General features: G+C 37.0%; 1 protein-coding gene across 6 annotated transcripts in view; it reads right to left on the bottom strand.

Moving 5' to 3' along the window:
* EMSY (EMSY transcriptional repressor, BRCA2 interacting) overlaps positions 1-16,644 on the bottom strand; it is a 149,202-nt gene that overhangs the window by 43,883 nt on the left and 88,675 nt on the right. For all 6 annotated transcript variants that reach the window (XM_055320584.1, XM_055320586.1, XM_055320585.1 and 3 more), the window contains one exon: positions 12,226-12,480. In XM_055320584.1, coding sequence (XP_055176559.1) covers positions 12,226-12,480 — 255 coding nt within the window. The remainder of the gene's footprint in view (positions 1-12,225; positions 12,481-16,644) is intronic.

The following is a 16,644-nucleotide window of genomic DNA, read 5'->3' as shown; positions in this document are numbered from 1 at the left end:
GGCGCCTGACTGGCTTAGTTGGTAGAGCATGTGACTATCAATCTTAGGATTGTGAGTTTAAGCACCATGTTGGGCATGGAGCCTACCTTAAAAAAAATAAGTAAACTAAGTAAAATATTAATACAGATATCTAAAATGTCCAATTCCAACAAAATACATGGAGGTGTGCAAAAAAAAAAAAAAAACAACAGGAAAATATGACCCATAGACGGGAAAAAAATGCAGGCAAGAGAAATTCCCTATTAGAGCAAATACATGTCATATTTAACAACAAAATACTTCAAAGTAGCCATTATAAATATGTTCACAGAAGTACAGGAAAGCATGATTACAGAAGTAAAAGAGGTTATGACAATAAAGTTGCATCAAGTAGAGAATATTAATAAAGCAGTAGTAATTTTTTAAAAAAAAAGAGCCAAAGGGAAAATCTGGAGTTAAAAAGTAAAATAACTGCAATAAAAAAAATTCACTAGAAGAGCTCAAGAGTAGATTTGAGCTGGCAGAAAAAAACAAAACAACAAATGTGAAAATAGAGCAATTGAGAGTATGCAAGCTGGAAAATGTTAAGAGAAAAAAGAATGAAGGAAAATGAACAGAATCTCAGAGAAATTTGGAACACTACTTAAGGGCCCAAACACATACGTAACAGAACGACCAAAAGAAAAGAACAGCATGAAAAGAGAAGAAATAGTCAAAAGAAACTGCTGAAAATGTCCTAAATTTATTGAAAAGCAGTAACTTCTACATCTAGGAAGCTCTATAAACTCCAAACAGAATAAATGCAAGAGGGCACCTGGGTGGCTCAATGGTTGAGCGACTGCCTTTGGCTCCAGGGTCCTGGTATCCATTCCTGCATCAGGCTCCCCGGAGGGAGCCTGTTTCTCCCTCTGCCTATGTCTCTGCCTCTCTCTGTCTCTCATGAATTAAATAAATAAAATCTTAAAAAAAAAAAAAAAGAATAAACACAAAGAGATCTACCGATACATCACACTAAAAATGCTAAAAGTCAAAAGCAATGGAAAAAATCTTGAAAGTAACAAGAAAAAAAACCAATTTATCACTTATATAAAGGAACTGCAGTAAGGTTAGTAACTGACTTCTCAGCAGAAACTGTGGAGTTTAACAGGCATTAAGACAACTATTCCAAGTGTTCAAAGGAAAAATCTGTCAGCCAAGAATCCAATATCCAGCAATGCTATCTTTTAGAAATGCAGGCAAAATAAAGACTTTATCAGAATAAAAAGAAAGGAATTAAAAAAAAAAGAAAAAGAAAAAGAAAGGAATTTGTTGCTAGTAACAATGTGTTGCCTTACAATAGATGCTAAAGGAAATTCTATGAAAAGAAGGAACAAGGGAGAAAACAATGATGTCCACTCCTGAAAGTTATACTCAATATTTTTCTAGAGGCTCTACTGAGAAAATTAGGCAAGAAAAATATATACATGGCATCCAGACTATAACAGGAGAAATCATCTCTATTTGCAGATGACATGATCTTTTTTTTTTTAATATAGGGATCCCTGGGTGGCGCAGCGGTTTGGCGCCTGCCTTTGGCCCGGGGCGCGATCCTGGAGACCCGGGGATGGAATCCCACGTCGGGCTCCCGGTGCATGGAGCCTGCTTCTCCCTCTGCCTGTGTCTCTGCCTCTCTCTCTCTCTCTCCTCTCTCTCTCTCTCTCTGTGACTATCATAAATAAATAAAAATAAAAATAAAAATAAAAACTTTAAAATATAGAAAATCCTAAGAAATTCACCTAAAACTATCAGAACTAAAAAATGAGTTCAGCAAAGGTACAGGTTATCAAATCAACACAAAAATCAGTTGCAAAAAAATTTTTACAAATAAGTTGTAATTGTATAAATTAGCAACAACCCAAAAATTAATAATTTCATTTACAGTAGCTTCAAAAAAAAACTTAGGGGACGCCTGGATGGCTCAGCAGTAGAGCGTCTGCTTTCAGCTCAGGTTGTAATCCCGGGTCTGAGGATCAAGTCCCACATCAGGTTCCCTGTGAGGAGCCTGCTTCTCTCTCTATCTATGTCTCTGCCCCTTTCTCTGTGTCTCTCCTGAATAAATAAATACAATTTTTAAAAAAATGATACCAAGAAATGTATCAAACATTTTTTAAAAATACTTAGGAATAAATTTAACAAAAGAAGTGTAACATTTGGGATCCCTGGGTGGCGCAGCGGTTTGGCGCCTGCCTTTGGCCCAGGGCACGATCCTGGAGACCCAGGATCGAATCCCACGTCGGGCTCCCGGTGCATGGAGCCTGCTTCTCCCTCTGCCTGTGTCCCTGCCTTTCTCTCTCTCTCTCTCTCTCTCTCTCTATGTGACTATCATAAAATAAATAAAATAAATAAAATAAAATAAAATAAAAGTGTAACATTTATACTCTAGAAACCACACAACACTGTTGAAATAAATTAAAGATCTAAATAAATGGGGAAAATATATCATATTCATGGATCAAAAGATTTAACATTATTAAAATGGCAATACTCCTAAAGTGACCTACAGATTCAATGCAATTCCTATTGGAATCTCAGTTGACTTCTTTACAGAAATTAATAAGCTGATTCCAAAATTCATATGAAAATGAAAGGGACTCAAATAGTCAAAACAATCTTTAAAAAATAGAACAAGATAATAGTAATTACACCTCCTGGTTTCAAAACATACTACAAATCAATGGTAACCAAAACAATGTGGCATTGGCATATGGACAGACATACAAATTAATGGAACAGAATTTAGAGTACAGAAACAAATCCACACATGCAGTCAACTGATTTTCAACAAGGTGCCAAGACCGTTCAATGGGGGGAATAGTAGTCTTTTCAACAAATCACACTGGAACAAATGGATAGCCATATGCAAAAGAATTAAATGGGAAGTTTACTTCACATCATAACAAAATTAACTCAAAATAGATCAAAGACCTAAATTTTTAAGAGGTAAAACTATCAAACACTTAAAAAAACACATAGAGATAAATCTTTATGATTAGGGATTTGGTAAAAATATTCTTAAATATGATATCAAAAGCCCAAGCAACATCAGAAAAAAATAAATTGGACATCACCAAAATTAAAAACTTTTGTAACGGGACATCATCAAGAAAGTGAAAAGACAACCAAAAGAATAGCAGGAAATATGTGCATATCATGTATTTAATAAGGGTTTAATATCTAAAACACAGAAACTAAAAAAAAATTTTACAACTCAGTGATAAAAAAGACATCCAATTTAAAAGTAGACAAAGGATATAAATAAATATTTCTCCAAGGAGGACATAAAAAGGGCCAATAAGCACAGGAAAAGATGCTTGACATCCTTAGTTATCAGAGAAATGCAAATCAAAACCATAATGAAATACCATTTCACACAAATGAGGAGGGCTAGAATCAAAAAGTCAGAGAATAACAAACGTTAGAAAGAATGCAGAGAAATTAGAACCCCATACACTAATGGAGATGTAAAATGGTACCATCATTTTGGAAAACAGTCTAGTAGTTTCTCAAACAATTATACATAGTTACCACACAACTGAGCAATTCCACTCCAAAGTATATATACAAGAGAACTGAATACCTAAAACTTACACATGAATGCGTTCCACAAAATATACTCATAAAAGCCAACAGGTGGAAAAACCCAAATGTAGATCAATGGACAAATGTATGAACAAAATGTGAAATATTATTTGGCCATAAAAAGGAATGAAGTACTAATACATGTATGAATTCTGAAAACGTTAAGTGAAAGAAACCGGTCACAAAAGACCACATATTATATGAGACCATTCATATGAAAATCCAGAATATAGAAATCCAGAGACAAAAAGTAGATCAGTGGTTGCCTAGGGCTGGAGAGGCTGTCACAGGGTATAGAGAATGAGAATTAAAGGTCATAGGGTTACTTTTCGAAGTGGTGAAATGTTCTAAAATCAACTGTGGTGGAAGGTCACACATATCTGTGAATATACGAAACTCTACTGTACTATATACACTTTGTATGGGTTATGTGAATGGTATGTAAATTATATCTCAATAAAGCTTTTTTTAAAAAAATTCCAAGTATCTTAAAAGAAGAAAACATTACAATTCTTTATTGAAAGCACATATAATATTAAACTAAAGCTTGACAAAGACTGTACACAAAAAAATTACAAATCAATCAATTCATTATCAATACCTCATACTGGGATAAACTGCAAAATATTTAAATGTAAAAAATGTGAATTGTGACTAAAAATCTAGAAGCATTAAAGACTACACTGATAAATTCAACTATATAGCGATAAAAAAATCAACATATTATAAGTCCCCATAAATAAAGTCAACAACAAACAAACTGGGAAGAAAATCTCTGCAAATCATGAGATTTGCACAAAGGGCTTGCCAATTATCCTGATATAATAAAATTCTCGGGATGCCTGAGTGTCTCAGTGGTTGAACGTCTGCCTTCCACTCAGGTCATGATCCCTGGGTTTCTGGGATCAAGTCCCGCATCAGGCTCCCCACAAGGAGCCTGCTTCTCCCTCTGTTTGTGTCTCTGCATTTCTCTCTGTATCTCTCATGAGTAAACGAATAAAATCTTTAAAAAAAAATTAAATAAATAAAATTCTCAGAAACTGATGAGAAAAATATCACAGTAGAAATATGGACAATGAATAAAACTGAACACAAAAAATGAAATACAAGGGTTCTGAAACATATAATAGTTGTTCAAACTCATTCCATATGAGAAATGAAATGAAAATAAAACAACATGGAGAAAAGACAAAAATTAACCACTGGGACTTCATGAAGATAAAAAGCTTTTGCACAGCAACGGAAACAGTCGACAAAACCAAAAGCAACCTACAGAATGGGAGAAGATATTTGCATGACGCATCAGATAAAGGGCTAGTATCCTAAATCTATAAAGAATTTATCAAATTGAAACCCAAAGAACAAATAATCCAATCAAGAAATGGGCAGAAGACATGAAGAGACATTTCTCCAAAGACATACAAATGGCCAACAGACACATGAAAAAATGCTCCACATCACTCAGCATCAGGGAAATACTATCAAAACCACAATGAGATACTACCTCACACCAGTCAGAATGGCTAAAATGAACAAGTCAGGAAATGACAGATGTTGGCAAGGATGCGGAGAAAAGGGAACCCTCTTGTGCTGTTGGTGGGAATGCAAGCTGGTACAGCCACTCTGGAAACCAGTATGGAGGTTCCTCAAAAAGTTGAAAATAGAGCTACCCTATGACCCAGCAATTGCACTCACTACTAGGAATTTACCCAAAGATACAAATGTAGTGATTCAAAGGGACACCTGTACCCCAATATTTATAGCAGCAATGTCCACAATAGCCAAACTATGGAAAGAGCCCAGATGTCCACTGAGAGATGAATGGACAAAGATGTGGTGTATATGTGTGTGTGTATAGATATAGATACAGATACAGATATATAGATATGGAATACTACTCAGCCATCAAGAATAAAATGCAGTCTTGCCATTTGCAATGATGTGGATGGAACTAGAGGGTATTACACCAAATGAAACTAAGTCAATCAGAGAAAGACAATTATCATATGATCTCACTCATCTGTGAATTTAAGAAACAAAACAGAGGAACATAGATGAAAAGAGGAAAAATAAAACAAGAAAAAATCAGAGAGGGAGGGCAGCCCGGGTGGCTCAGCGGTTTAGCGCCGCCTTCAGCCCAGGGTGTGATCCTGGAGACCCAGGATCCAGTCCCATGTCGGGCTCCTTGCATGGAGTCTGTGTCTCCCTCTGCCTCTCTCTCTCTCTTTCTCCGTGTGTGTCTCTCATAAATAAATAAAATATTTAAAAAAAAATCAGAGAGGGAGAGAAACTATAAGAGACTCTTAATCATCGGAAACAAACTGAGGGTTGCTGGAGGGGAAAGAGGTAGGGGAATGAGATAACAATGTGATGGACATTAAGGAGGGCATGTGATGTAATGAGCACTGGGTATTATATGCAACTGATGATTCAGTGACCTCTACCTCTGAAACCAATAATATAGTATATGTTAATTAATTGAATTTAAATTTTTATTAAATTTTTTTTTAATTTATTTATTCATGAGAGACAGAGAGAGAGAGAGAGAGAGAGAGGCAGAGACACAGGCAGAGGGAGAAGCAGGCTCCATGCAGGAAGCCTGATGCAGGACTTGATCCCCGGACTCCAGGATCCTGCCCTGGGCCGAAGGCAGGCACTAAACTGCTGAGCCACCCGGGCTGCCCAAATTTAAATGGTTTCTAAAAAGAAAAACTGATAAACAAGACTGAATCAAAATCTGTGAGAGAAAAACCTAGAGCTATTATTGGGATTTTATTAATAACATATTCCTCCTATAACTATGATGGTTAGAGTTCTTAAAGTAGTCATGAAACGAGACTCTACAACTGAGGAACTTAAGATGTATGGGAATAATAAGGTTAGAAAACTGAGGTTTTCAGTCAATCTAGAAAAGCTTTTTATAAGTATTTTCACACAGAGTAAAAGAGAATCCAAGGATGCCTGGGTGGCTCAGCAGTTGAGCGTCTTCTTCCCAGAGTTCCTCGATCAAGTCCTGCATAAGGCTCCTGCATAGAGCCTGCTTATTATTGTTATTATTATTATTTATTATTCATGAGTCTCTCATGACTAAATAAAACCTTAAAAAAAAGAATTCAAACAACACAATGAATATATAATATCATACAGGTTTTATTTTTTTTTTAATTTTTATTTATTTATGATAGTCACAAAGAGAGAGAGAGGCAGAGACACAGGCAGAGGGAGAGCAGGCTCCATGCACCAGAAGCCCGATGTGGGATTCGATCCCAGGTCTCCAGGATCGCGCCCTGGGCCAAAGGCAGGCGCCAAACCGCTGCGCCACCCAGGGATCCCTCATACAGGTTTTAATAGTCATATTAGATTTTGTGTAATTAACCATACCTTGCTCACTAGAAATTTTTTAGTATCTCCCACCCCTGCTGTTCAAGAGAAGATTAAAAATTCATTTTTGGGATAAGACAAGCATTACCCTAATAACAAAACCAGTAAAGATATCAGAAAAAAAAACTACTATAGGCCAATATTTCTAATGAACACAGATGCAAAAATCTTCAATGACATACTAGCAAACTGAATCCAATAACATATTAACAAAATCATTCACTACCATCCAAGCAGGATTTGCTCCTGGTTTGCAAGGGTGATTCAACAGTTGTAAATCAACGTGATACATCACATGAATAAGAGAAAGGATAAGAACCATATAATCATTTCAGTAGATGCAGAAAAAGCATTTAAGTACAACAATCATTCATGATAAAAGCCTTCAACAAAGTACGTTTAGAGGGAACATACCTCAATATAATAAAGGCCATCTATGAAAAACCCACAGAAAAGATCATACTCAACAGGGAAAATCTGAGAGCTTTCCCACTAAGCTCAGGAACAAGACAAGGATGTCTACCCTCACCACTTTTATCCAACTTAGAACTGGAAGTCCTAGCCACAGCAATCAGAGAACAAAATGAAAAAAAGGCATCTAAATTGGTAAGGAAGAAGTCAAACTTTAACTATTGGCAGATGACATGACACTATATAGTAAACCTGAAAGACTAAAAAAAAAAAAACCTGCTAGAACTAATAAATGAAGTCAGTAAATTCACAGGATACAAAATCAATGTACAGAAATCTGTTGCATTTCTATACACCAATAATGAACCTACAAAAAAGAAATTAAGAAAACAATCCCCAAAGCAATGAGGAATAAAACCAAAGAGATAAAAGAGCTGTATTTTAAAGCTGTACTCTGAATACAGTAAAACGCTAATCAAAGAAATTGAAGATGACACAAAGAAATGGGAAGATATTCTATGTTCATGGATTGAAAGAAAAAATATTGTTAAAACGTCTATACTACCCAAAGTATTCTTCTACACAATTAATGCAATCCCTAGCAAAATACCACTAGCATTTTCCACAGTGTTAGAACTCCTAAAATTGGTATGGAATCAAAAGGCCCCAAATAGCCAAAGCAATCTTGAAAAAGAAAAACAAAGCTGGAGGCATTACAATTCCAGACTTCAAGTTATTTTTTTTTAAGATTTATATATTTATGATAGACACAGAGAGAGAGAGAGGCAGAGACACAGGCAGAGGGAGAAGCAGGCCCCATGCCGGGAGCGCAACGTGGGACTCGATCCCAGGACTCCAGGATCGCGCCCTGGGCCAAAGGCAGGCACCAAACCCCTGAGCCACCCAGGGATCCCCCAGACTTCAAGTTATATCACAAAGCTATAGTTATCAAAGCAGTATGGAACTGGAATAAAAATAGACACGTAAATCAATGGAACAGAACAAAAAAATCCAAAAATAAACTCACAATTAGTTGGTTAATTAACTTTTGATAACACAGGAAAGAATATCCTATGGGAAAAACTCTCTTGAAAAAATTGTATTGGCAAAACTGGACATTAACATGCAAAAGAATGAAACTGGACTACTTTGGGGCAACTGGGTGGCTCAGTTGGTTTACCATCTTCCTTCAGCTCAGGTCATGATTCCAGAGTTCTGAGACGGAGCCCCATGTCAGGCCCCCTGCTCAGTGGGGAACCTGCTTCTCCCTCTGTCCCTCTGCTTATGCTTATGCTCTGTCTCTAACTGGCTCTATCTCAAATAAATAAAATCTTAAAAAAAAAAAAGGAGAGAGACACCATCCCAGGTGGCTCAGCGGTTTAGCGCCGCCTTTGGCCCAGGGCCTGATTCTGGAGATCCAGGATCGAGTCCCACGTCGAGCTCCCTGCATGGAGCCTGCTCCTCCCTCTGCCTGTGTCTCTGCGTCTCTCTCTGTCTCTCATGAATGAATGAATAAAATCTTAAAAAAAAAGAAAAAAAAAAGAGGGAGGGAGAGAGAGAGAGGGAGGGAGGGAGGGAGAGGGAGAGAAGGAGAGAAGAAACTGGACCATTTTCTTACACCATACACAAAAATAAATTCAAATGGATTACAAACCTAAATGTGAGACCTGAAACTATAAAAATCCTAGAAGGGAAAACAGTAACTTTTCTGACATTGCCTCTAGCAACTTTTTTCCAGACATGTCTTCTGAGGTAAAGGAAACAATAAGCAAAAATAAACGGGAATTACGTCAAAAGAAAAAGCTTCTACATAGTGAAGGAAACATCAATAAAACTAAAAGGCAACCTACGGAATGGGAGAAGATATTTGCAAATGACATATCTGATAAAGGCTTAATATCCAAACTATATAAAGAACTTATAAAACTCAACACCCAAAAAACAAATAATCCAATTTAAAAAATGGGCAGAAGACATGAATAAATACTCCTCCAAAGATGACATCCAGATGGCCAACAGGCATATGAAAAGATGCTCGTCATCACCTATCCTCAAGGAAATGCAAATCCAAACTACAATGAGATATCACCTCACACCTGTCAGAATGGCTAACATCAAAACCACAAGAAACAACAGGTGTTGGCAAGAATGTGAAGAAAAAGGAAGCCTCATGCACTGTTGGTGGCAATGCAAACTGGTGCAACCACCGTGGAAGACAGTATGGAGGTTACAAGGATTCTCAAAAAGTTAAAAACAGAACTACCCTATGATGCAACAATCTGACTGATTTGAAGTGATAAAGGTACCCCTGGTGTTTACTGCAGCATTATTTTCAATAGCTAAACTATGGAAGCAGCCAAGGTGTCTATAGATAGATGAATGAATAAGGAAGATGTGATACACACACACACACACACACACACACACACACGTATTATTTGGCCATAATGAAAGATGAAATCTTGTCATTTAGAATAACATGAAGGGAGCTAGAGAATATAATGCTAAACAAAGTCAGTTGGAGAAATACAAAAACTGTAGGTTCACTGAAATGTGGAATTTAAGAAACAAAACAAATAAGCAAAGGGAAAAAGAGAGAGAGAGAAATTAAGAAACAGACTCTTAAGGATGCCTGGGTGGCTCCTAGTTGGGTGCCTGCCTTTGGCTCAGGTCATGAAACCAGAATCCAGGATTGAGTCCGCATTGGGCTCTCTTCAAGGAGCCTTCTTCTCCCTCTGCCTATGTCTCTGCTTCTCTCTTTCAGTCTGTGTCTCTCATGAATAAATAAATCTTTAAATTAAAAAAAAAAGAAAAAAAGAAACAGACTCTTAACTACAGAGAACAAATTGATGGTTACCAGAGGGGAGGGGGATGGGGATGGGGAGATGGGTGAAACAGGTAATAGTGATTAAGGAGTGTACTTGTGATGAGCTACCCAGTGATACAAGGGAATTATAGAATCACTGTATTATACACCTGAAACTAATATAACACTGTATGTTAAGTAACAAGTTAAAATAAAAACCGCAAAAATGGGGCAGCCCGGGTGGCTGAGCAGTTTAGCGCCGCCTACAGCCCAGGGAGTGATCCTGGAGACCCGGGATCAAGTCCCACGTCGGGCTCCCTGCATGGAGCCTGCTTCTCCCTCTGCCTCTCTCTCTGTGTGTCTCTCATGAATAAATAAAATCTTAAAAAAAAAAAAAACTGCAAGAAAGAAAGAAATCCTGGCATTTCCAGTAACATGGATGGACCTTGAGGGCTTTCTGTTAAGTGAAATAAGACAGACAAAGACACATACTGTATAATCTCACTTACATGTAGAATCTTAAAAAAACAAATAAAAAAAGGATTCACAGATACAAAGAATATTGGTAGCTGTGAGAGGCCGAGGGTGGAGGGCTGGCCAAAATGGGTAAAGGTGGTCAAAAGGTATAACATTCCAGCTACAAAACAAATAAATCTTGAGCACATAACACACAGTATGGTGGCTATAGTTAATAATACTATGTCAGAAAGTGGCTTACAGAATAAATCTTAAAATATTCTCATTATAAGAAAAAAAAATGTGTGACTATGTGTGATACTGGATGTTAACTAAGCTTACTGTAATCATTTTGAAATATATAAATAAATCATTATGTTGTACATTTATAAGTAATACAATGTTATATGTCAATCATTTCTCAAAAACTAAATAAAATGTTTCTATTAAAAAACAAAACCAAACAAAGCTGAAAATGTCACCATCTTCCAAATGCTTCTTTTATCACCAATAAAAGTTCATATTCATTGAAGGAAGAAAAAATCCATTTTTATTTCTTAAAGATAATAAGTATATTAAGAGTCATTTAAATTACCCTTTGTTTGAAACCCCATCCTACCTGGCTTTTCTATTCAATACTTTTATGAATAGCTTCCACTGAGTGTCCTGCTTCCTCAGAAGCTGAAGATGACTTTTTTTTTAAGATTTTGTTTATTTATTTATTTGACAGAGAGAAGGTGAGAGAGAGAGCAAGTGCATAAAGCAGGAGGAACTGCAGAGAGAGAGAAAGAAGCAGGCTCCCCGCTGAGCAGGGAGCCCAAAGTGGGGCTTGGTCCCAGGACGACAGGATCATGACCTGATGATGGCAGACACTGAACCAACTGAGCTACTCAGATGTTTTCAATAAACTTCTAAATTATTATTCCACAAACTCCATCATTGTATACAGTGTCCTATAATCTTAGCACCTCTGCCCAGTTTTATGCCAAGTTCATAATATAGCATTCTAACACAAAACTCTCCAGAATAATTTTTCAACTGCCTACTTTCTATAATCCCAATCTGTCCAGAGTATAATTCTAAAACCTGTGTTTGCTTCCTTAGCTTCCTTATCTCCCTGGAGGATTCACTAAAAATAACTGCTCCTGCTGAGCAAATTGCTTTTTTTTTCTCATTTCTATTCCAAAATTCCAGTTCTTTCTATATACGTATGTCCAACAGGAGGCTCTCAAAATATATTTTGGAATTGAAACTCTGTTGCTAGGGATCCCTGGGTGGCGCAGTGGTTTGGTGCCTGCCTTTGGCCCAGGGCGTGATCCTGGAGACCCGGGATCGAATCCCACGTCGGGCTCCCGGTGCATGGAGCCTGCTTCTCCCTCTGCCTGTGTCTCTGCCTCTCTCTCTCTCTCTCTCTCTCTCTCTCTCTCTGTGACTATCATAAATAAATAAAAATTAAAAAAAAAAAAAGAAAGAAACTCTGTTGCTTGAGGAAACTGTATATCCATATATACTCACAGTCTTCAGAGAAGTAGTGAATGGGAAAGAAATACATCTTGTAAACATTTTCCAGTTACCTGACTCCTGTTTGATTTGAATAGTAGGCTTGATACCAGGTGGCAAAGGAGATTGCTGAGGCTGTTGCTGATGAGATACTGGAGCAGGCTGCGCCACCTGTTGCTGGGTCTGTTGCTGCACTTGATGTAACTGCTGCTTAGGAGACTGTTGATGCTGCTTAGGAAACTGTGCAAGAATCTGAGTTGGGGCACCCACTAAACTTTTAGGAGAAGGAAGTCTGGTTGATGCCATTTTGATCGCTGATGTAGATACTCCTGCAGAAGAGTAGGAGGAAAAGAATTTATTTAATAGTAAAGCATACTTTAATGCTACTTCTTATAGATGATGATAAACACTAGGTAAATCAATAGAACCAATGACTGAGCACCTGTTAAATGTCATATATAATATGTGGTATTTTTTTAAAATAATATGTGGTATTTTATGTATTTGATATACAGTCCTCAAACTTTGCAAAGGAGGCATGATTGCTTTCATACTCAAAAAAATTGATTTTCCCTTGGAAAACAGAGTGGAAGAGATAAAATATCAGGAAGGATACGTCTCTCAATAAATTTCCTGTTAGGAATTATAGGTTTAATGAGAATAATATAAGAACAAAGTACACTAAATTTTGAATCTTATTTGTAATCCATTTTTTAAAATATTACTTTTCAGGTTCCAGTAAGTCAATTTAAACAAGGCATGAGAAAATATTTCACATTGAAATGTTCTTCTTTTGAACTATTCAGCATGGCAAAGTAGTTTTTTTAGATTTCATTTCTAATGATCTATAACTTAAAGTCATTTCTTGAGAACACTAACTGGGTCATTAAGTAATCTGTGGAACAAGTGGGCGTACTCAATACATCCACAGCAAAACAATTCTGATGACATAAGGTATTAAGACATTGCTTCTCAGGGCAATGCTAATACTAGCACTAGGTAAGGAGTACCAGTAACTTCCACTAAAGATGAATGAATTTGAGAGAAATTCTTCCCTCTCCCAGATATTTCATTGGTAATTTTCTTATAATTCTTCAACAACACAAACTATTTATCTGTAAATGATTTAATTTTCCTAACAACCTGAAATGTAACTCATCAACTTTTTGAGCCACTGCCAAAATGAGACTCATAAATTAATAGCCTGTTAAATTCTTAGGCTATTTCACACCTTCTACTTCCACAACCCCATTATGACAATTACATTGTACTATAGAAAAAATTTTATTTTATTACTTTTTTAATGAAAAAATTTTAAATAATATTACATTCCTACATTAAATGTTTCTGGAGAATGATAAACACGGAAAAGAAACTTTAAGAATTCATCTGATTCCCAGGGCCTCTAGTGCCTTCACCTGTTGAATTCTCCATGCCCTATAGATTCTCCCACCTCACCCAACCCTACCCCTCTGCAAATACTCGTATTTTAGTGACATGTGTGTGTTATACTGCTAAGTTGTGCTGAACTAGATTATCTCAGGAGCCCCGTTATGCACCAACATTTTATGACTCAATGAGTATAAAGTTTTTTACAAGGGAAAGATATTATTTTTAAACTATTTAAAAGTTTTCACCTTTATACTGAATTTATAATGAACTCCTGTATTAACTGAGATAAATTGTGCACATGGGAAATTCCCTCTGTTCTCCATGTAGGTTTTTATAGTAAAAGTATCTGATGTAAAAGCAGTCAGGTAACTTTAGAATCAGAACTAGGTTCAAGTCATGCCTTCAACACATAAACACATTAACAGTGGTATGATCTGACTGAAGTACTTAACCTGAGTATTTGTTCATTTAGTAAAAATTTACTGAGCATATACTTTATGCAAGATCCTTGGGAACCTATACTGTATCCATGAAACAGTACCTACCTTCAGAAGTGTTTCAAGAGAAGATAATCAAATAATTATTCAAATCTATTATTACAAATAGTAATGAAGGCTATTTTTGTTTTAACCAGTAAAAGGTCCTCTTCCTTTTGCCATTTGTTTCCCAAACAATTCAGCACTAAAGCTGTCAGCTGGTGCAAAACAAGATGAGCAACTAGGCAGCTAAGCAGAAGAGTGGCTTAGCATGAAATGTCAGAGCCCACTGCAGAAAATGGGCTAGCACAGGAATCAGAGTAAAATGAGGAGGGGTGTCCATGGTGGAGAAACTCAGGGGACAGCATGCATATAGAGTTGGAGCCCAAGTAAGAGAGAGGGGGTTCCATGACCATAAGCCACCTAACAGAGTCTCAAAACTTGAGCAGAGTATCACTGGAAGAAATGGCTAAGGTAGTATCAGAATCCAAACTAAGTGAGAAGACCTTCTTGGTGGGAGGGCAGCCTGCCATGGGTGTCAAAGCTAAGAAGGGTGAGACTAGCATCCATGCAATAGGGTGATGTGAGGAGGGTGTCAGAAACAGGTGGGGTGATGGAGGAGTCTGCAGGATGTCAGAGCCTGAGTGAAGAAGGCATCTGCATGGAGGTGGCGGCAACAGCAACAACAACAGATTAGTTGCATTGTAGGGAACTGATAAGTAACTATATGAAAGATAATGGAATTTAGGTTTTTCACTGTCAATGAAGGAAAAGGAGAAAACTAGAGTTGTTTAATTGAAATTAGATATATCAGTAGGAACCCACAGTTTTCGACATACAGAAATACAAATTTAAATATGAAGTGTGTATGGATGTACATGTGTGTGCATGCATATATATACACACAAATGTAACATAGCAGTAGCATATCTAGCACCCAGATTCTAGCTAATTCTTACTTTCCACTAAAAGGAATCAGGGTTCGTCTGAAAAATGACTGATCCCAGGGCTAGACTAGGAAAACTACAAGATGAGAGGTTGGTAAATATAAAAGACTTTTTACTCCTCTTTTGTTCTATCTTTAAAAGAAAACTGTTTAAAGCAAAAATAATAGCAATGCAATGTGGGGTTACAACATATAGAATTAAAAAGCAAGACAACCATAGTACAGGATGAGAGAGAGAAAATAGCAGTATACTTATTCTAAGATTCTAACACAATATGGGAAATGGTATTATTACTTCAAGACAGACTACTATAAATTAAAAATGTATAATGTAAGCTCTAGAGCTGAGTTCTAGGGCACCTTACTCCTAACCTCCATAGGTGGCAACTGCTGGAGACATTTTTCATTGTCATGACAGAGCCTATGGCTACCAGTATCTAGTAGGCAGAGATCAGAATTGCTGTTCAACATCCTATAATGTCAGGTTAGCCTCTCATGGCAAAGAATTATTCTGGCCCAAAACATCCATAACATGGAGGCTGAGACCCAACTCTAGAGCAACTAGTTATAAAGTATTAAAAAAGGGCAGCCCCGGTGGCGCAGTGGTTTAGCGCCACCTGCAGCCTAGGGCGTGATCCTGGAGACCCTGGATCAAGTCCCATGTCAGGCTCTCTGCATGGTGCCTGCTTCTCCCTCTGCCTGTGTGTCTGCCTCTCTCTCTCTCTCTCTCTCTCTGTGTGTCTCTATGAATAAATAAATAATCTAGCCATGCAACCAAAGAGATGCATTTTAAACACAAAGGACAGGCAGGTTAAAAGTAAAATGATGAAACAAGATATATAGTGCAAACAGTATAAGAAAGTTGGATGGCTACATTAGTATCAGAAAAGAAGATATTAAAACTAGAAGTATTACCAGAGAAAAAGAGCAATGCTTTACAAAAAGGAGGTGATTTCATCAAGAAGATACAAAAGTCAACCATACTTCAATAATAACAATTTTCTTAAAAAAGACAATAATCCTGAGGCACTTGGATGGCTCAGTTGGTTAAGCATCTGCCTTTGGCTCAGGTCATGATCCCAGTGTCCTGGGATTGAGTCCCACTTCTGGCTCCCTGCTCTGTGGGGAGCCTGCTTCTCTCTCTCTTCCCTACTTGTGCTCTTTCAAATAAACAAAATCTTAAAAAAAAAAAAAAAAAAAAAAAGACAACAATCCTAAATCTGCATGCACCTAAAAACAGAGATCAAAAGACATGAGACAAAAACTGACAGTGTTGAAAAGAAAAATGCACAAGGCTACAATTATAGTTGGAGATATTTATATTCCTCTCTCAGTAACTGATATTATACATAGACAAAGAAAAAGATTTTAAAAAGGATATTTGAACAATTCTATCAACCTATTTAATCTCACTGGCATGTATAAGACCAAATAAAAAGTCAATTGTTCTAAAACCATTTATTAAATAATCTAATATAGTATATATTCTTGGTTGCCTGATTAATTTTCTTTTCCTCTGCCTTTTGTCCTAACAAAAACCCAGAAGGGGTTTTCTCCCCTCAGAAGGATCCACCTTCCTGGATACTGCCATTTATTTTATGGAGGGACTGGCCTGGGGCCAGCCCTAGAGAGCAATTTCTAATTGATCAAAGGCAGTCATGATGGTTCCATTCCTCTTA

The sequence above is a fragment of the Nyctereutes procyonoides genome, unplaced genomic scaffold (genome assembly GCF_905146905.1).
Source record: "Nyctereutes procyonoides isolate TBG_1078 unplaced genomic scaffold, NYPRO_anot_genome, whole genome shotgun sequence".
Lineage (NCBI taxonomy): Eukaryota > Metazoa > Chordata > Mammalia > Carnivora > Canidae > Nyctereutes > Nyctereutes procyonoides.
The sequence above is the reverse complement of the archived record's forward strand: the minus strand, read 5'-3'. Positions and strand labels throughout refer to the sequence as shown.